Source organism: Perognathus longimembris, chromosome 6 (assembly GCF_023159225.1).
Source record: "Perognathus longimembris pacificus isolate PPM17 chromosome 6, ASM2315922v1, whole genome shotgun sequence".
In the NCBI taxonomy this organism is placed as follows: Eukaryota; Metazoa; Chordata; class Mammalia; order Rodentia; family Heteromyidae; genus Perognathus; species Perognathus longimembris.
Genome location: NC_063166.1, coordinates 32,830,457 through 32,851,534, shown reverse-complemented (window position 1 = coordinate 32,851,534; position 21,078 = coordinate 32,830,457). Strand labels below are relative to the sequence as shown.

Here is a 21,078-nt window from a genome sequence, read left to right as displayed (position 1 = left end):
TATGGAACCACACAACTGACCACCTGTACATTGCCAAGACACTAGGCACATTTGATAAAATCAAAGTATTGCTTCAATCTCTGTTCACTTGTAACCATGAATAAACACACGGGTTTCTCTTTTTTGGTTTTTTTTATAAGCACCTGTTTTATTTGTCCATCACCTTGTTGCTCTAAGAGCTTGGGATCTAGGTCTCTTGTTCACCTATGCCAGTTCTTCTTATGCAATTCACAGGACCTGCACACAGAAGATGCCCAACAGATACTTGTTAGCAGGAACAAATCTTAACCCATTCATTCAGCAAGTGTGAGCTCTTTCTATATTATCCTTGTATTATGTGTCCCCAGGCCAGAAGCTGTCAGACCTCCCTGAAATATTCCATTTATAATTTAGGATCACAGTCACCATGAGGCCATCTGTAAAAACAAAGACCAGTTTGACCTTCACCATGGAGGAAAGGAAGATCTTAAAGGAATTTTGAAAAAAAGAATGTTTTCTCTCTAACAAGACCAAAATTTTCAGACAGACCAGAAAGGCTTAAAGAACTAATGATTCTGAGATATCTTTTTTTTTTTCAAATTTGTATTATCAAACTGATGTACAGAGAGGTTACACTTTCATACGTTAGGCATTGGATACATTTCTTGTACTGTTTGTTACCTTGTCCCTCATACCCCCCTCCCTCCTCCCCCTTACCCTTCCCCTCCCAGGTGTTCAGTTCACTTACACCAAACAGTTTTGCAAGTATTGCTTTTGTAGTTGTTTGTCTTTTTTTACCCTATGTCTTTCAATTTTGGTATTCCCTTTGAATTTCCTAGTTCCAATACCAGTATACACTGTTTCCAGTATACGATTCTGAGATATCTTTAAAGACAATGAAGGTTATTCCTATCTACCGGTATCTGAAGAACATGACTGCCAAGCCAAGAAAAGACACAGTGGGAATGGAGCCTGTGCAGGGCACTCTTAGGGAGCTAGGAACCCACAAGAAAGGATGAGGGAGATCCACAAGAAGCAGAGAAAGTCAGAATTGGGAGAATTTGAGGACTTCCTAATGTGTTTCCAGTGTGGGAATAAGTGTGCTGCTATGCAGGATTGTGATTCAAAGCCAGCCATGGTAGAAAAATTCATCAGACTCAATCTCTAATTAACCACCAAAAAGACAGAAATGGAGCTGTGGCTCAAGTGATAGAGCAACAGCTTTCAGCAAAAAAAGCTAAGGCCTTGAGTTCAGGCACCAGATATGGCACACGCACACGTGTGCGCGCACACACACACACACACACGTGTGCGCGCGCACACACACACACACACACAGTGTGCTATTTAGTGGAAAGCTTTTCTTCCTCCTCCCGGTTTCATGAAGTAGGCCAGAGAGATGCAAGAGCCCTTAAGACATACACGGAATATCATCCAACAGAAGGCTGATTGTTATGTAAGCATCTCGCAATTAACTGAATCCTTCAGAAAGCAAGTATAGAGGCCAGATAGAGAAAAATCACCCCAAGAGAACTGAGCTGTAAGCAATGGGCTGCCAAGAAAGGATGCTCACTGGTAGTTGCTCATCTGCCTGGGTGCCCCACCCTTGCCCAGGGCTGAGAGTTGAGTCAGCTGATGAGGATCAAAGTGGCCCTTCAGGTTCTGCCACAGCTGGGGTCAGGCCTTTGCTGGGCTTCCCAGCACCCCAACCTTCCCAGATATATTTTCTATTTCCCTCTGTGACAGAAAATAAATCTTTTTTCCTGAAAGACTTGCTCCTTTCTTGACCTGGGGTGTGCCTCCCATGGCACTTTCTAGATTCGATCAATTGGCAGAGCGTATTTCCCTCCATTTTTCTTTGCTGTCATGGTGACAGTGACATACATTGTCCCTAAGGAACACAGAAATATCAGCTTCTGGCTTGTTCTGAAGTACACAGAAATAAGTGAGGACCAAGTAAGCCCTTAAGCCTTCAGAGCTCTTAATGTAAGGTGTTGCCCCAAGACGTCTTCAGATTCATCCCATTCAACCACTGGCATTCTCCCAGGGTATCTCCAAGATCACCTTTAGGCAGAGAGAGTTTGATCAACCCTCAGAGAGAGAAATCTACCCACAGATCTTTTGGGGTGAAGCTATAAATCACTTCTGTGCCCTGGAGTCACCACCACCTATAACAGCTTCCTCCAGCCCCAGCTTTGGAGATGACCATGAAGTTCAAGGTTTCTGGCTGTCACCCCCTCCAGGCCCAGCCCGTGGAGTGTTTGTCTGCTGGTGTCCCACGGCTGCCAACCAGGACTCTGCCTACACATTACCTTGGCATTGTTCCTAACCCCCATTACCCAGTTTCTGAAGTGCCAGAACTTCCATGCTGGGACATAAGGCCCTTGTTTGTCATGTGGACTACTGGGTCAGCAGCCCTGACACAGTGCTATAGGGATGCCAAAATGTATTTGAAGTCCTTTGAGGCTGCATCCTAAGACAGCTTACCCTAAAGTTTGTCAGAAATGTGTTGTCTACCCAGTCACCTAGAGATACAGCCCTACCTGACCTATGCCTTCTGCATGGGGAGGGCATGCAGGGAGGAGAGCGAGTGAGTGTGAGGCCTTCCTGTGTGGCAAGCATATGGCATATCACCTCATCCCACCTAGTATGCTGCTGTAGGTGGTAATACAACAAGGAACTGACATACCAGTGAATGGCGGATCTAGAATTTCAACCAAAGTCACTTTGACCCGAGTCACATGTGTTTTTACATCAGTACTATTTAAATAAATAAATTGAAAGATCTTCTAAAGAGCCAGGCATTGGTGGCTTACCCATGTAATACTAGCTACTTAGGGCTGAGACTAAGAATGGTAAAGTCTATGAGTCCCTTAATTCCAGTTAACTACCAACTGGTTCAAATGGTAAAGTGATAGCCCTCAGTGGAAAAAAGTGAAGGGACAGCATCCACACCCTGAGTTCAAGCCTCCAAATTGGCCCACAAAAAAAAGAACCAGGATCTGGGGAGTGATCTGCAGATTGCTGGAACTGAAGGACTTTCATAGAGAAGTATCGGCATCAACCCACAGAATGAATGTATAGGACTTGAGTATCAGTTCAAGGGGATCTAGTGTGATTTCTTTGACCCTGAGAGACTCCTAAAGGTATAGACACTGATAGGAGCTGCTCTTTATGGAGTACCTGCTTACATCAGCCACTTGTATTATCTCTCCCTTTTATCATTGGTACATATGAAGGAACAGGTTTATAAATGATGAAACTAAGGCCTAGTGAGGTTCAGGTCACCCAGAAAATAAGTGTCATCTTAAGATCTTCTACCAGCATTCCTTCTGAGATAGTACTTCCTGGGGGTCCATGCCCAGCAAGAGGCCATATCCCCAGTTCCTCCTGAAATTCCTGGAGGACTCTGACCCTTCTTTGTGCCTTCACACTCCTAATCCTGTATCTAGACTGCCATACTCTTGCTCTTTGTCTTTTTTGCCTCCTGCTTGTTCCTTCAGGCCCTCTTGGAAATGAGAAAACTTACATGAGTCTCCTCATCTCATTGGACCATTCATCCCATTATTTCTGCAAGTGCTTCACTGGCCTGCTGAACATGATATCATAATGGCCCGCCATGATGTTCATTCGCCCTCCTCTTCATGTCCCTCTAAAAGTCTCAGCTTTGTTCCTGTACTCTAGTCATTCCAAGACTAGCACACTATTTTCCATCACCCTGTTCATGGCACGTGTCAACTATGACCATCTATTTGTTAGTCTATCTGATTGGCCTTGAGCTTTGGGGGCCAGTTGTTCGTGGCTGTTGAGTACATAAAGGAATGAATATTAACATTCAATGAGAAAATGGACTGGAAGATCTTTTTGTCATAACTGTTATTACAGTTAATACTATCACTATGGCAGCGAGCATTTGCAGTATCCTTTCTCTGTGAACCCTCACAAGCTAAACTGAAGAAATAGATGGCTTTAGATAAGGTCAACAAGAGATATACTATTCATGTCCAGGTATGCAGGCCCTGACAATGCAGAGCTCCCTCCACACCATCAAGAACTTGTAGTATTTCTCTTAGGAGTAGCTACAGTGGTGGCAAAAAGACTCTAAGCAGAAACCTTTTAGAAGTTTCCTAAACTCCAGAGTTCCCATGCCAGGTAGTTCCTTACTGCTTCAAGAAATCAATAACCACTTGAAGAATCTTCAAGGAGCCCAGTTCTTCTGGGGGAAGGACACTGTGTATGTTATAGCCTTGTAGCACCAGGGGCTCGTGGAAAGAAAAGAATTCTTCCACAGAAGAATGACTCCCTAGTCAGTTTATTCATAAAACAAGACCAAAGTCATGATCATTCCTAATGGGATTTGAGGAACCAATAGTTGACTTTGAGAAAGTTACATTAATTGTACTAAACAAATTTTAAAAATGTTTTACTTTGATACATCTACCAAGATTTTTTTTTTGGTGCCAGGCCTGGGCTTGAACTTAGAGCTTAGGCTCTATCCTTGAACCTTTGTGCTGAAGGCTAGCTCTCTACCACTTAAGTCACAGATCCACTTCTGGAGGTTTTTTGTGTTTTTCGTTTTTGTTTTTGTTTTTGGTGATTAGGTGGAGATAAGAATCTCATATACTTTCCTGCCCAAGCTGGCTTTGAGCCAGGATCTTCAGCCTCCTGAGTAGCTAGGATTACAGGCATGGGCCACTGGCAGCCTGCTCCACCAAGATTCTTAGTATAAAACTTTTCATCTCATCACACACTGGATGTTCATGCCTGTAATCCTAGCTACTCAGGAGGCTGAGATCTGAGGATCTCCATTCAAAGCCAGCCCAGGCAGGAAAAGTCTGAGAGACTTTTATCTCACAATAAACTTCACACACACACACACACACACACACACACACACACACACACACAGCCAGATGTGGTGCTTTGGCTTAAGTGGTAGAGTGCTAGCCTTGAGCAAAAAGAAGCTCAGGAACAGTGCTCAGGCCCAGAGGTCAAGCCCCAGGACTGGCAAAAAGAAAATAAAATTATTCTTCTCTAGCTGGAAGAAAAAGAAAAGCTCTTCAAGTGCTTTAAGAGCTTTTTTACCTGGTCCTATTTTTGTCTTTATCTCAACTGTTCACTCATTTAACAGAGAAGAACACTGAGAGAGGCAGTGAGAAGTGGCAAGCTAGTAACCTGCTCTTTTCAAACAAATCTGATTTGAGTTCAAGCTTCATCATGGAGTGGCAGTGAGCAAGTTTCTTAACCTACCGGAGACTTGTTTTCCTTACCTAGCATGAAGGATTCACTGTTGTTACTCAGGTTAGACAGCATTATTGTGGACTGTGTTCCGTACATAGCACAAAGGAGAGGTGTAATAAATACATATTGCTGTTGATAGCTCTACAGAGTCCCTCATTCTCCTATTCCTAAGTCACAAAAAAATCCTTTCTGAGCAGGGAGGGTAGGCTTCCTTTCCCACTGCCCCTGAGTAAACGCTCCTGCCTCAGCTTCAGTCTCTGTTGGGTCAGGCCACTTGATAATGATTTGTACCAGTGGGGAAGTTGTCGCCCTGCTTTCACCTTTATTTATTTACTAGTGTTTCAGTGCTTTGTGCAAGGCAGTAAAGCACCAAGAGACAGGATCAGCACTGAGAAAACTTGACTTGTGGTAGCTAGGAGATCCCAGAATGTCCAGCAGGCTTTCATGGAAGAGGTGCAAGCATTGCTTCCCTCGGGGCCTTGTTCAGCCCTCAGTTCCAAAGCCAAGCCTACTGTGGAATTGTCTGTGTAGAGCTGGCCAGAAAGCACATGCCCAACTATCGAGGCTCAAGACGAGGCCTGCAAAGGCCTGACCCGACTGAGATACAAGGTCAGGCCAGGATCATGCCACCACCCTGTGCCAACGGACTGTGCTAAGTCACTGATTCCCCTGGCCACCTACTTTGACTGCAACTCAGTGCTGAGAGCCAGGCAGACTGACTCCATTTGGAGAAGTGGAGCTATGTTGTTTGGACACTGGGACAATAACTAGTGATAGGCAAGAAGCAGCACTGGAATACAGTGAAGGACTATTCCAATTTTCCATGTTGAACTCTGGGTAGATAAGGCCTGCTACCTGATGAGCTAGTTAAGAAATCCATCTTGCAAGAAGTAAGTGATGGGGTGGCATATGGCATGTGTGGTAGTGGATGGCCCCTCCACTAGGCTGATGGTATCTGCCCGAGTCTGACCTTGCAGCCACATGGCATTCATCCCTCCCTGGGACCATATCTGGTCCCTAGAGTCCTTGCTGCTATGGACAGTGTTTGTGTAACACACATGCTAGAAAATGAATTGGAAATAACTGGGCCTACTTGTTCATTTCTGCCATCTTGAAAACCCAAGTCAACCCTCTTTTAGCCCTGGCTAAATCTTTACATCTTTGTTTCCCAAAACTCAAGAATATCAAGACCTTCAGAGCCGACATTGCTCTGTAAAGAGAGGCCCAATTTTCTCTTCCAACAACTTTCTGCAGAGATGATGTGGCCAAATTTCTAGAGCCAGGCTAGTGTCTCTACTGCCCTTATGGTCCCTCCCAGGTTTATTTGTAAATCACATCATTTACATTAAGAAGAGGCTTCTGCCAGTCTTAATGTTTCATGCTTATTATTCCAGCTGTGCAGGAGGCCAGACCTGACAAAAAGTTCTTGAGACTCCATTTCAGTCAGTAGCTAGGCATGTGATATATGCCTGTCGTCCCAGATTCATGAGAGGCTGAGATTGGAAAGATCATGGTTCCAAGTCAGCCCTACCAGAAAAGTCACAAGACCCCAACCCCAACAGAAAAGATGGGCACAGTGGTGTATACCTGCCATCCCAGCTGTGATAGGAGGATCACAGCCCAGGCCAGCCTGGACAAAAATTGAGACTGTCCCTCAAAAATAACTGAAGCAAAAAAGGCTGGAGTAGCTCAAGCATAGAGCACCTGTCTAGAAAGCAGAAGTCTTGGGTTTAAAACCTAGTACTGGGGCGGGGGCAGGGGGAGTTCCTGCTTTGTAGTTTTATGAACTCCTTAAGTAAGACAAGCACTGGGGAGTTATGTGTGCTCAGTCATCTCTCAGTCTCTCAACTCTCTTTGTTATTAGTCTGATGCTGCAGTAAGTTACACCATGCTCCGGAAATGCTGTGTTGGAAATGGTCTAATAGAAAGCCTAGGGCTGGTACCGTGCTTGGCTAGCATATGAGAGACTCTGGGATCACTGCCAGCACCAGCAAACAAAATAAAAAATCAAATTGATAAAGATAGGCCTAGTTCACAGCAGAGATCACAGGAGGAATTGTGGAGTGACTCTTTGGGGATGATAGTAGGTTATATAAGAGGCACCACTTTTCTAATCCTACAGTCAGCAACTTCTCACATCTGGATGGAGCTGTGGTTTCCAAAGTATGTCACATACACTGACCTGCTGCTTTGGTCAAGTGGCAAAGTGGGATCCCAATTCCTTTTGTCTACAGACAGGAAGCCACACTCTATCCTGACTACCACATAGCTCAGACACTGGGCCTTGTCAGCAAGGCCAGTGCTGAGGCCAAACAAAGCACCTGCCAAGGGTGACTGTGCAGGGTGTCACACTTGGAGTCCCCACCGAAGCTTTCATCAAAGCCAGCCTGATTATTTTCCACTGCATTTTCCTGAAAGGATGTTATGATTTTCTAGATGTTGGTGGCTGGTGATAAATCAGGCTTTTATGATGTCATGTGAAAGGCCACCTCTTGGACTTCCTCCTGCAGCAAGTAGAGGATAAAAGTGGAACATGTTGGTAGAGCTCAGCTTGACTTAACCCCTTCCTTGTTTTGAGGCCAGCTGCAGTCATGAAAGAAGACCACCATTCTCTAGGACACAGCCAGGATGGATGGAATCAGAGCTGCTTTCTTGGCATCAAGCAAGATTCCCCAGCTAAGGGATGTTGGCATCAAATCTAAATTGACAAGGAGAATGTGTGTTCCATGGAGTGAGAGGAGAGATGGTTGATGATTTTACAAAAATCATCTTCTGAAAGAGTCCCTGGTTTCTTTTATTGTTTGGTTTTGCCAGTATTAGGGCTTGAACTGAAGGCCTCAAGCTCTTGCTTGGATTTTTCTGCTCAAGGCTGATGCTCAATCACTTAAGCCACATCTACATTTTTTGGAATTAAATGAAAATAAGAATCTCTTGGATTCATCTACTGGGGCTGGCCTCAAACCAAGATCTTCAGATCTCAACCTCCTGAGTAGGGAGGATTACAGGGATGAGCTACTAGTGCCATCTGGGAGTCTCTGTGTTGTGTTGAAATTAAGAAGTTACCCTGAAACAATATGTAACATCAGTGAAGTGATAGTAAAATACCTTATAGCCTGACAAGTTCAGACAATGCATTTGAAAGGAGGGTAGGGGTGGGAATTGTTATTCAAGCCAGGCTCTTAGGTTTCTGTAAATCCTCTTTCTCTCATATCCACAGCCAGCTGTTCCTGAGTCCTCTACTCTCCCTCAGGTTTGTTTTACCCACAGTTTTCCATGGCCGCATTTCCCCCACCACACCCCTAGTACACATACCACAACCTTTTCTCTTGACTTTGGTTGACTTTAGCCCATCTGATCATCCACAACCATCTCTGAAAGCTTCCATCAGACTAATGTGAGGCCCTAAATTAAAGTCCTCATACTACTACAAAAAAGAAGGAGGAGGAGGAGGAGGAGGAGGAGGAGGAGGAGGAGGAGGAGGAGGAGGAGGAGGAGGAGGAGGAGGAAGAAGAAGAAGAAAAGACCAAACCTCAATCAGTGTTTGCCTCCAGGGCCTATACCCGGTAAGGACTGAACAAAGTCCATACCCTGTGCTGTTGGTTGCAGGATAGTTAAAGCATACTCTTTCTGTGTAGGTAAGTGGACTGTTACAAAATCTCTCTCTCTCTCTCTCTCTCTCTCTCTCTCTCTCTCTCTCTCTCTCTCTCTTTCTCTCTTCCTCTCTCTCCTCACACACACACACACACACAGATGTGCATCCACATACACTTAGTGTGGTAAAACCTCAAGTTCCAATACTACTTACTCTTCTCTTGGAAACTGGTGAGGAAAAAGGAGAAGGCTCCTCGGTGGCCATGAGGGGACAAGGGTGGGGCAGCATCCAGTAGCCTTCAGAAGCTTCCTTTGGCCAGAATGGTCAATGGCATTCCTGTCATAACACATCCCACCTGGTGGCCAAGGACTACTGGATCCCTGGTCTCAGAACACTTAGGTGGACATTATCCTGTGTCTCCACTGTAGTCCAGACCTGAACCCTGCAGATATAGCCAGGTGTTAATAGACTCTGTGGCCCAACATCAAAGAGTTTTAGGGTCATGAAATAGAGGAGAACTGAGACAAAATACCTCATACTCACGTATAGCTGCAGGTCAGTTCTGTGCTTTCAATTACATTGGCCCCAGAAAGTCAAACTGCATCCAGCCAAGTCAGCCAGCTTCTCAACTGTGGCCCCAGACTGTAGATGTTCTAGGGGATAATTAAGTATTTTTCAAAGAATAAAGTTTTGTGACAACAAGGCTTCTGCCTAGGCCACATGAAAGGGATCAGCCAGGACATACTATCTGCCATTTGGCCCTTCTCCAACCTCAGCATGGGCTCCTCTCACCTCCATGTATCTGCCCATTGTGGTCTGATCTATACTCAGAGCTGGAGTGCAGCTGCTTCAAAGGCTTTCCACCATGGTATCCTCAGAGAGACCCTCTCACCAAGAACGTCATGTGCAGCCTTCTCATCCTTCAGAACTCTAACCAAATGTCACCTCTGCTGAATGCCTCCCCCACCCCAAGCCAATTCTGCCTTCCTATTGTCCCTCAAGTTCCTTCCTCCACAGTCTTACTCCTCATGCTCTGTTAACTGAACTTTCACTCTTCTCTGTGCACAACTTTGCCATCTCTACCAATGACAGCTAAGGCCTTGAACCTCCAAAGGCTGAAGCAGGCAGTATTGGCAACAAACAAATTGCAAAAGTTATGTAATAGTTGAAGAAAAGCAGAATAACAGAATCCTTTACAATGTTTACAACCATTTAAAAAAATTAGCCAGGCACTCGTGGCTCACACCTGTAATCCTAGCTACTCAGGAGGCTGAGATATGAGGATCACAGTTCAAAGTCAGCCTAGGCAAAAAAAGTCCCCATGAGACTCTTATCTCCAATTAACTACTCAAAAGCCAGAAGTGACACTGTGGCTCAAGTGGCAGAGTTCTGGCCTTCAGCACAAAGAGGCTCAGGGACAACCCCTAGTCCCTGAGTTCAAGCCCAACACTGACAAAAAAAAAAATACTATCTGCAAATGGAAGTGGAGAGTTGCAGTATAGTGCATTGGTAGAGCACTTATTTAGCAGATGTAAGACCTTGGGTTCCCTCCCCAGCAAAGCAAAAGTACATAAATACATATGTTGGGGTACCATAAATAGTAGTACCAAAGAATAGCTCTGATGAGACAAACCATTTTAAAAGTTTACATTTTTATCATGATGTTACTTTAAGAAATTAATAATAGGGCTGGGGATATGGCCTAGTGGCAAGAGTGCCTGCCTCGGATACACGAGGCCCTAGGTTCGATTCCCCAGCACCACATATACAGAAAACGGCCAGAAGCGGCGCTGTGGCTCAAGCGGCAGAGTGCTAGCCTTGAGCGAGAAGAAGCCAGGGACAGTGCTCAGGCCCTGAGTCCAAGGCCCAGGACTGGCAAAAAAAAAAAAAAAAAAAAAAAAGAAATTAATAGTAAGGGTTTTGTTTTAGTTTCTTAATAATAAAAGGAATAATAGCTACCTTAACAGCAAACCTCTATAGGATGAATTAGAAATGCAGCTCAGTGGTACAGTACTTGCCTAGCATGTATGAGCAAGGCCTTAGGTTTGAACCCGTGTCACTTGAAGAGAAGTGGTACCCCCAACTTTTCATGTATAGTCTGAATTCTCATAATCTTACAAAAAGGAGTGTTTCCCCCATTTTCTAGACTTAAACGCTAAGACCTAGAGATGTTGAGAAACAGCTATATCTGAGCCATGATATGAATTCAGGTCTCTCTGGTGCAGTCTCTATGGGATTAGTGGTACCTAAGAATATTTTCTATTGAGATATAATTTACAAACAATGAAATGCACTGGTTGGTTCTGACTAATGTGTACAATCCTGCAACTCACAGTCCTCTGCACAGGAAGAACATTCTGTCTCCCCAAGTCAGCTTCCTGCATCATCCTAGTCAGCCCCTTCCCTGCAGCCTCTATGTCATCTCCATTGCTGCAGAGGAGGAGGCTGTCACTCCAGAACCGTGCGCACACCACGCCACACAGTACCAGAATCAGGGTGTTACCACGCCACACAGTACCAGAATCAGGGTGTTACCACGCCACACAGTACCAGAATCAGGGTTTTAGCATGGTGTTATCTAGATACATTTTAGTTTCTCACATTAAAATAGCATAACTCATACTGCTTATGTGCTGGTGGCATAGCTCAAGTGGTTAGAGTGCCTACCTAGCAAGCACAAGTCTTTCCCTAAGCACCAAAAAAGAAGAAGAAAAAAAAAAAGGAAGGAAGGACCAAAAATGCAGTGACCACACATTTTAAAAAAGGCTTTTGTCCTTTGAGCACTGTGACTGCTGGATTCAAAATTTTTAAAAATCCTATCTTCTAGTCCAAACCCCTGCCACTAGATGGCTTTGTGGCATTAATCAAGGTTTTGAGCTTAAATATCTCCACAGAGACACTCAGGACCAAGGCTGTGTTTCTCTCCTGAAGATATGAAAGGAATAATGTCTGGTAATGTATAGCCTAGATCCTTACTGCCAGTCAAAGCTCTCTGCAAGCCGTAACTATAGGAAGCCTGCTGAACAGGAAACAAAATCATGGAAAGCCTTCGTGTTTCTCTTTTCTCTGTGCCTCTTAAGAAACTAGCAAATGTCAGAGCAGTTATCTTCATTTTTCCTCTGAAAACCTCATGAAAAAGCAGTGATAAAGGAAAGATTTGGACATGGTCATTACCTGCTTAGTTCTGGAGTGTCGCTAGAAGTTTCTGGAGGAATGAATGTGGGAACACGCAGGTGCACATTTGAATGACCCCATTGTTTTGCTTCTGTTTGGTTTGGAGAAAGGAAGAGAGAGGCAGAGAAGGCAGGATGTCTGGATTGTTGAAGAGAGATTTCTTGAATTGCAAACCTTTGATAGACTCTATTAGTTGAGAAAAGCCCCCAAACAAAAATAACTCATCTGTAGTGTAGGGGAATCTGTATTATTTGCAATGCTTTTTGGTACTAATGTTCAAAATGGGTGGAGGAGAAATTTTCTCAAAGATAGGGTAGATTTCCTAACAAAAGAAAAGGAAATAAGCTTAAGGAAAATTACTTTTGTCTTGTGCAATTGGGGAGGCCCTGTGGAGAAGCCAGCCTTCTCGGGTGGGAATGCGCAGGCTAAAGATAAGCCGGATGACAGAACTTGGCTCTTAGCTCCAAGATACTTTGTACAAACTTTCATCTCTAGGAAAGAGGCACCTGAAACAGATCAGAGATCTCCTGAGTTGCATCTTGAGTGTGATTGTCTTCAGGTTTAATTAGCTGAAGTCTGTAAAGTGCTTTGAGGACAGAAAGTGCTAAGTGGCAAAAGAAAAGCTGCTTGTGTCTTGTGTCCAAAACGCCACTTGCCAATTATGTCACAACAGTCCCTAATCAGTCCACTTAAAGATGCTTAATCTCCTTTCCTCAGGGTTTGTGCCACCCCCTATTAGCATGGGCAAATCTTCACACCCTAGATCCAGTTATTAACAGTAACCAGTAATTTCCAAGGAAGATGGTGCTGACTTTGAAGCGTGGAATGCTGAGGTCAGTCACTGACAGGCATATCTCTCTGTCATTAAGTGGCCCCTACATTACAAGGGTGAGTCAGCCACCACCCCATTAGATGCTCAGAATGAGTCAGGACCAAGGGACTCCAATCACAGCAGTCTAAGCAGCTTTCTCCTGACTGATGCTACCATACATATCAGGGATCCTAAAAGTTTCATTTCATCATTGTAATTACAGAAATAGATCAGGCAGCATGACCTCCTCACAGTTTCATACACTTTACGGTTTTAGTGTGTGTGTGTGTGTGTGTGTGTGTGTGTGTGTGTGTGTGTGTGTGTGTGTGTGTGTGTATGCTGGTTTTGGGGCTTGAACTCAGGGCCTGGGACTGTCCTGAGGTTTTGTTCTCAAGGACAGAGCTCTACCACTTGAGCCACAACTCCATTTTTGGCTTTTTTTGGTAGTTAGTTGGAAATAAGTGTTTCATGGGCTTTCCTTCCCAGGCTGGCTTCAAACTGTGATCCTCAGATCTCAGCCTCCTGAATAGCTAGGATTATAGGAATGAGCCACCAGCACTTGACTACTTACCATCTTTAAAGGAACCTATAAGCACCTACTGGTAGGCAGCTCTCCAAAAGATACCAGACATAGCTTCTGAGAAATACTTTTCTATGCTCAGCCGTCTTAGAGTTGTACCTGGCTAATGGGCAGGCCCAAGTCCCACTGAGCTGTAACAGGGCAGACAGAGTGTTCCTGGGGTAGTAACCATCCTCTTCCTCAATCAGGCTGGGAAGCCAGTGGTCAGGGGTGAGTGAGCAAGGAGGGAGACCTCCAGGCTGCTGTCCAGAGAAGAAGATGCAACTTGGCCCAAAGAGTAGGATGCATGTATTCCATGCCACAGAGTGGGGTGCATGTATCCCATGCCACAGAGCGGGGTGCATGTATTCTATGCCATAGAGTAGAGTGGACTTCTGCCGGTGTCCTGAAAGGACTTTTTATAGTATACATTATAAAACTGTAAAATGAAATTAATAACCTTAAAGCCTTATTCCCCCAAATACAATCACCCTAAATATCTTCAGAGAACTGTTTTCAGGACCCTTAATCCCAATGCCATGATCCACAGATGCTTAAGCCCTTATGTAAAATGCTATGGTATTTGTGTGGAACTTAAACACATTCCTGTATTTGTTGTAACATCCATAGGTGACTTAAAATACCTAAAATAATGTAAATGGTATGTAATTAGCTATTATACTAGGCACCTACCTACTTCATTTTCTTATTCCCTGCCAACTTAAGCAATAGTTTGGGAAATGACAAGAAGGAAAATCTGTATGTGTTCAGCGCAGAAGCAGTTTTTCCCAATATTTTTGATCCACAGTTGTTTCTCTGTGGGTGCAAAGCCCCTGGATTGGGAGGGCCAGCCACAATTACATTATTTATGTAGTTAATGAGATCCTTTTTTTGTTGTTGTTGCCTAAACTGCATTTCTATTTTCATTCTAACCACATTTTTAAATATAAGTAAAAATGTGTATATATCTGGGCTGCACTATAAGTGCCATTAATTACACTCTCCTTTTATGAAGGAGAGTGTTGGGTTGTTTTTTTTTTAACACCTATGCTGTATTGGCAGGTAAAACAATGTCCTCTTTCACTTTCCAAGAAAGCTCTGTACCACATGAGTTTAACTCTTATTAGTGTCTGGAACATACATGTAATGGATATGTTTCTTTCCCTTTGTTTAGTGGCTCTTAATAGCTGCTGAGCCCAAATGACAAATTCAACCAACTGAGAATAAGTAATCCCCTCAGAAAACCGGGGTCAGCAAAGGGGTCACGGTATCCTAAAGACCCCCAAGGCACCATCCAGGAAGACAGACAGCATGTCTAACTCATGACTAATGGGTTCACTTGTGAGGCCACCAGTGGAGGGGACAAGATGAGGTGAAAAGTCCTGGCAGTGGTTTTAGTCCCGAGTCCTTGTGTGGGAACTTCCCTGAACAGCCTCAGTGCAGGGCCTGCTCCCCTGTACTTTATCTCCACTGTGCTGCCCTGGTTGGAGCAGTACTAACTGACTCAATTTCCCCCAGGCTGGCTGAGCATTGTTAGAGCTCTGAGGCACTCTGTCAGCCCCTACTGATGGACAGTCCCCCTAGCCCTACTTCCTGAGCAGACTAGACGGCCTGCTGTTTTCTTCTTGTCTCTTATCACCCCTTGTCATTAAAGGAGAGGCATGGCTTCAACTTCAATTTGTGCTGATCTACAGCAGTAAGGGGAAGAGAGAGGGGAAGTGTTCATACCATTCTTCATGCCTGCCACGGTTGCATTTCTTCCCTCCCTGGGAAGGATTAAGCTGAGGGAAAATTTGTGAGCATGTAAGGGCTGAAACTGCACCAGGAAGACAGAACTTACTGCAAACTTCCTGGGATAACTCTCAGACTTCATTTTTTTGGCTTTTTCCTCAGTCTTGCTCTAGGCCTCTTGAATCTTGACTAGGATTATACACAGTGCAACTTCAAAGCTTTTCCTGAGGTTCTGTTGTTTTGTTTTTAGCAGTTCTGTGTTTCCCAAGAGAAGCATTACCACAGGAGTAGAGCTCTCCTAACTCACTCTACATTAGCATAAAGTGAGATCAAGGACATATAATTCATTGACATTCTTTTATTCCCCTGGAAGCTGAGCTGTTCTTTAAATTTACTTTTCTAAGAAAAATAGGAGAAAAAATGAATTTTTTTGTGTGTGCCACTCACAGCTCCATGTCTTAAATTCCTGAAGATGCTTAACCAAGGTTTCCATCAGGCTTGGTTTTCCTTAGTAACATCCCCTGTCTAAACACTGTCTTCCTATTTATAGCACTTGAAAGTCAATTTCTTTCACTATGTACATTAGATTTAAGGACATCCTGCCAAGAAATCTCACATTCTTAGTGTCTATCTGCCTCAACAGATGTTCTTTGCAAACCTTACCCATAGACCTGTTGAGGAAATGTGTCCAACACATAATTCAAACTAAAATATTCAAATTTTCACAATGAAAATTCAGTGGAAAAGGGAGAGAAGGAAATGAGAGTGAAGGGCTGGGAATATGACCTAGTGGCAAGAGTGCTTGCCTTGTATACATGAAACCCTGGATTTGATTCCTCAGCACCACATATATAGAAAATGGCCAGAAGTGTCACTGTGGCTCAAGTGGCAGAATGCTAGCCTTGATCAAAAAGAAGCAAGGGACAGTGCTCAGGCCCTGAGTTCAAGGCCCAGGACTGGCCAAAAGAAAAAAGGAAAGAAAGAAATGAGAGTGAACACTTGGAGTAATCCTGTGTAACACAATCTACTTAGTAACATTCCCTGCCATGGTTGTAAGGACCAGGTAGGCTTGGAAGGGATTTAATGTGTTAAATCCAAATAAGATTGGAGAAAGGAAAGACAAGTAACTAGTGTAATTTAAAGGTGTGCTGTTATCCTGACAGAGATTTAAAGAAAAAAAAAAAAGGAGCCAAGAGGTTTGATGAGCCGAGCATCTATAGTAAGAGAAGAAGATAATGGCATGGTGTGGGCGCTCCTTTTCTGGGTTTTCCGTTAAATACTTAACTGGCTTAATGACTTTTCCAGGATTTGGTCTGGCGCTTTATCAGTTCGCTACAACAGGAACATGAGCCAGGAAAGCCTGAAAACTTGCTGCAGGAAAACATGCCCTTCTGCCAGGCTGCTGTGTGCAGGGTACCTAGCCCTTCAGGTTGATGCCCTGAGGCCGGAGCTTGAGAACCACTGCTGGGGACAGAGGAGTAAGCAGCAGTCAGGGAAGCTGAGGAAAAGCAAGGCCTGTCTGCACTGAGCCATTTCTCCCTTTTCTCATGCTGTTTTGTTGCTGTAAAATGCTCAGTTAACCCTAATTGAATTTGACAATAATAAATTACATATTGAAACTATATAGTTCACCTAAGGAATAGTAATGAAAACAGTGAAGACATCAGAAGCCAGAGTTCAGGAAATGTCATATTCACATAGAAATGCTTTAAATTTTTCCTCAGAGCTTTATTGTCTCCTTTTCCCCCAAAAAATATTTCCAGACCACCCAGTGTACAAGGTCCTTTCTAGAAACTGTACATAAAATCCTCCTTTAATTCAGCTTTGCCTCTGTTGTTATATGATGCCTTTAAGCCTATAAATAAAGAAGAAAATGAACTGTTCAAGAAGAAGTGCAAGATGAATTAACTCATCTTTCTGGCCTATTTTTAGGGGCAAGCCATGCCTGGTAGAAGGGATTTGTAGAAGTATTAAGATTTAATATAAGAAGAGCCTTCTACTCCCCTTGCCCTTGGTCAATTCTTCATTATTATTAATATTATTATTATTAGGGTTTTTTTAACTGTGCTAGTACTGAAGCTTGAACTCAGGGCCTCACACATTTGCTTGGCTTTTTTTCCCCACTCAAGGCAGACACGCTATCATTTGAGCCACACCTCTACTGCCAGCTTTTTGGTGATAAAGACATGAGTCGAATGGTCTTTTCTGCCCAGGCTGGTTTCAAACTGGGACCCTCAGATCTCAGCATCCTGAATAGCTTGGGTTACAGGCATAAACCACTGCACCTGGCACCAGCACAGCAATTCCTGACTTCCTCCTACTAGCACACAACCTGAGCCTTCAACCTGGGCATATAAACTATTAACTAGATCTTTGCTATAGATGATACCATGGTAAAAAAGAAGAAATGTCTTCAGGAACACTTAAGTACCTAACAAGCTGAATTTGTCCTTTCAAGTTGATAAAGGGGAGGGTAGAACAGTGGAGTGTATGTAGCTCTATGGAAAAGCAGGTCCCCACCTGAGCAAGGCCTGGGGTTCCATCCCCAGGACAGGCAAAAAGAAAGTTGGTCGGCAGCAGCATGTTGATTGGTGCAGATGTCCACTCCACAGCAGCTGCCGTGGAATGCTGTTTTGTTCTGATGGGACCTCTTCCTCTTCCTTCCCAAGGTCTCTTGGTCTAATTAAATTTCAGGGAGACAGAGCTTTGGCAGAGGTTAAAGGAAGCAGCCAGACTACAGTGTAAGAGCTGGGCTCAAAACTAAATTGGGAAGTTTAACTGGGCCCATCTCTAGTTTCAATGAAATACTTTTACAGCGTATGGTAGCAATGTCTGTTTCTAAGCTTTTGAAAACCATTTTTCTTTTTCCTTAATTGTAGTTCCCTGGTTGTTTTTATATTATGAGCTACTTGTAGAAAAATACAGGAAACATAATTACAATACAAAGCTCCCTTTCCCAAGCCTACTGAGATCATTTGAAGCCAAACTGGGTTTTAGGGTTTTGCTAACTATAAGTTCACAGCCATGAATTGCATCCTATGTAGTGCTAGTTGATTTACAGCCAGTGTTATGTGATTAAACAATAACCATGTTTCTCCCAGCCATGTAGCTGCCATAGGATTGAGAGAGGGGAGGGGAGGACCCAGTTGCTTCATGAGTCCACATTGCACAGCTTCCTCTGGGGAAAAAAGAATGAATATCTTTGTGTGACTCTTACAGTGAAGAGAAGCATTGTAAAAGTATGTACACATTTATTTAGGAAAAGGAAAAAGAAATAAAGTGCTTGGGTTTGTTTTTTTCTCTTACATTGGCAGCTCCATGTAGTACTGTGTTAAATTGCTAATTTTTGTATCCTACCTTTCCTGAGAAATCTGTATATGGACTTTTAGGCCAGCAGAAAGAACTTGCTTGACTCTGGTTAACACCCTGGGGAGGAAATGGGTACTTGGGTGTATTGTGAAATGCAAAGCTTAGGGGAGTTTGATTTATTCAAGACTAAAAAGCAATGATGGATGATTAAGAATGAGAGTCCTGTAATATCCTCTGCTGGAGCAAGGTTTCAGGCAGAAAGACAGATATGCAGAAGAAGGTCTGGACAGCCTCTGCTGGGGAGGCTGAGCTCCACAGTGAGCACCAAGTATGCAGGCGCCCGACCTTCCCATGAGAATTCTAGAACAGAGTGCCCTTGCCTGTCAAGTTCAGAGGAATCTGGAGCAAGTGAGCAGGACAGGCCTTCAGTAGCAAGTTGGTTATGTCACTTTCACTTGATATAACTAGTTTAGGTTGTTTTTTAATATGAGTGGCTAAAATGGCATCTTAATAGAGTATCCCTTTTTGTATTGCCTTCACATCCTCTGGTTTGTTTTGAAGATTCTCTTATTCACCATTTAATCAATACTTATGAGTGTGCAAAAACCCAAGTGTTTATCTCATTCTAAATGTAGCTCAGTCTTTTTTCCTTTTTCTCCTTTCTTCTTTCCCTTTCTCCCTTCCCAACTTTCTTCCCTGTTGCAAGTCATCTTGCAATTATCATCACAGCCTCCATCTAATTCAGACTTCAGCGGCCTGTAATAAAGAAAGGAAAAGAAAGCAATGGAGAGGGTTATTCTGAGGAAAACATTATATGCACGTTGAAATACCATAGTGGAAAAAATTAAATTAGTGAGCAAAGGCAGAATTCATTTCCGCTCTACCCATTTTCTTATAGTCAAGGACGCTTCTTGAATGGATAGAATTGAACTCCCCTTGTTTCTCTAGCACTGTGGGTGAATCCCTGGTGGGCTTGGGTTTCCGCTCCCTGCAAGAGCAGGGCTGAGAAGGCAGATCGGAGTCATCCATGTCCTTTTTGCCTTTTGACAAGGCCCTAATTGCCCATGTTGATAAACTCAAGGACCAAGCACCTGAAGTCCCAGATGGAGGATCGCATAAAAGTTACCTCTGCCCTCCGCGTGAGAAGAGTCAGAAGCTGCAGGGCCTCCGAAGAGCAGGGACTTCCAACTGCTGCTTGCGGCTTCCTAGTGGGTGGAGAAAAGGAGCAAGTGGCGAGAGACCAGATCTCCTAGGGACTGGGAGCGGGTGGGTGCCCCGGGTGGAAGGAATGTTTACATTGCCGTGGAAAGCTGCAGTTTCGCTTTACGAGCTGTGGGTGTGCCTCGGACAGCGCGAACTGCCCCGGCTGCGGCCAGAAGAGCTGGAGCCGAGCCGCCGCCCGGGCAGAGCAGTGCGGGGCTGCGGGCTGGGATCCCACCGGCCCCTGCTGCCCTCCCGAGGCGCGCGGCTGCCCGCCACGGAGAGCCCGGTCCGCCACCGGGAGTCCGGCCCGTCACCGGGACGGCGCGCCGCGTCGCTCTCATCCCGCCCCCGCGTGGCCGGTGGCTTGGGGGAGCAGCGCGTGGAAAGCCGGTGCGGGGCGTGCCCGTCATCTCCCGGGGCGCGGGCAGGAAGGTTTACTCCCGGCTCTGGCCGGAGAAGCGCTGTAATTCGACACGGTTCTCCCAGCCGCGTCCATGCACTGCTTAAGCTGTTACGAGTGGCGGGGACGCGGGGCTGAGCGGGGCGGGCTCGGTACGCAGGGTTCCCGGGCTCGTGCGATGCATTCTGAGTGGAGATCCGGGCATGGTGCACCGCGCCCGGCGGTGCCTGGCTTGGACGGAGAAGCGGGGACCGGAGCGCGTCGCTGCGGGACGGCGTGTGCCGCAGCCCGCCTCACCGCCCTCCCTCCTCCCTCTTCCCGCAGGACTTTCTGCAGGGAGACTGCAGCAAGGCGAAACAGAAGCTCAACTGGAAGCCCCGCGTCGCCTTTGACGTAAGTGTCCCGGCCGCAGGGCCCCGCGCGGCGGCGTTGCTGCGGGCTGGCCGGGAGGCCGCGCGGGAGGGGACGGGGCGGGGCGGCCTGGCCGGCTGGGGAGCCGGTGCTCCAGGTGAGCCCCGTGCGCCCGAGGCCACGGGCACGGAGGGCGGGGTGTGGCCGGAGGCCCCGGGAGAGCCACCACCCGGGGCCAGGGTGGCTCGGGGAGGGGCCGGAGCTCCTCCCTCACCGCCCACCGCTGTCTCGGGTCGTAGGAGCTGGTGAGAGAGATGGTGCAAGCCGACGTGGAGCTCATGAGGAACAACCCCAACGCCTAGCGCGGCTGGCCGCCGCTGGGCCCCCAGGTCCGTGGCCCGCAGGGAATCCCCGGGCGCCGACTGAGAGGCGAGGACCCGGGGCCGGCCTCGGGAGCCTGCCACTCCCCTGCGACCCTGACCTCCACGGCGTCGCCCCTGCGGGCTGGTGCGCAAGAGGGCCCCGTGGTTTGCAGCAGCCGGGACATGACACTCCAGCGTTCCAGTCGCTTTTGACGAAGCCTCCTCCACAAGGTTTCGTGAAATCAAGATGTTTTAATCACATAATCACTTTACTTGAAATTATGTAACAACTAGACAACTTTAATTTGGGGGCCTTCAAATTGTCTTTCTCTTTTATTAAAAAAGCATCTTTCTGTGAGCTAGCAT

The 21,078-nt window shown here is 45.5% G+C and overlaps 1 protein-coding gene across 1 annotated transcript in view; it reads left to right on the top strand.

Annotated features, from left to right (window-relative positions):
* The window catches only part of Gmds (GDP-mannose 4,6-dehydratase), a 533,421-nt gene extending 512,343 nt beyond the window's left edge, over positions 1-21,078 (top strand). Inside the window, exons 10-11 of the mRNA XM_048348513.1 lie at positions 20,324-20,392; positions 20,650-21,078. Coding sequence (XP_048204470.1) covers positions 20,324-20,392; positions 20,650-20,712 — 132 coding nt within the window. The 3' untranslated portion in view covers positions 20,713-21,078. The remainder of the gene's footprint in view (positions 1-20,323; positions 20,393-20,649) is intronic.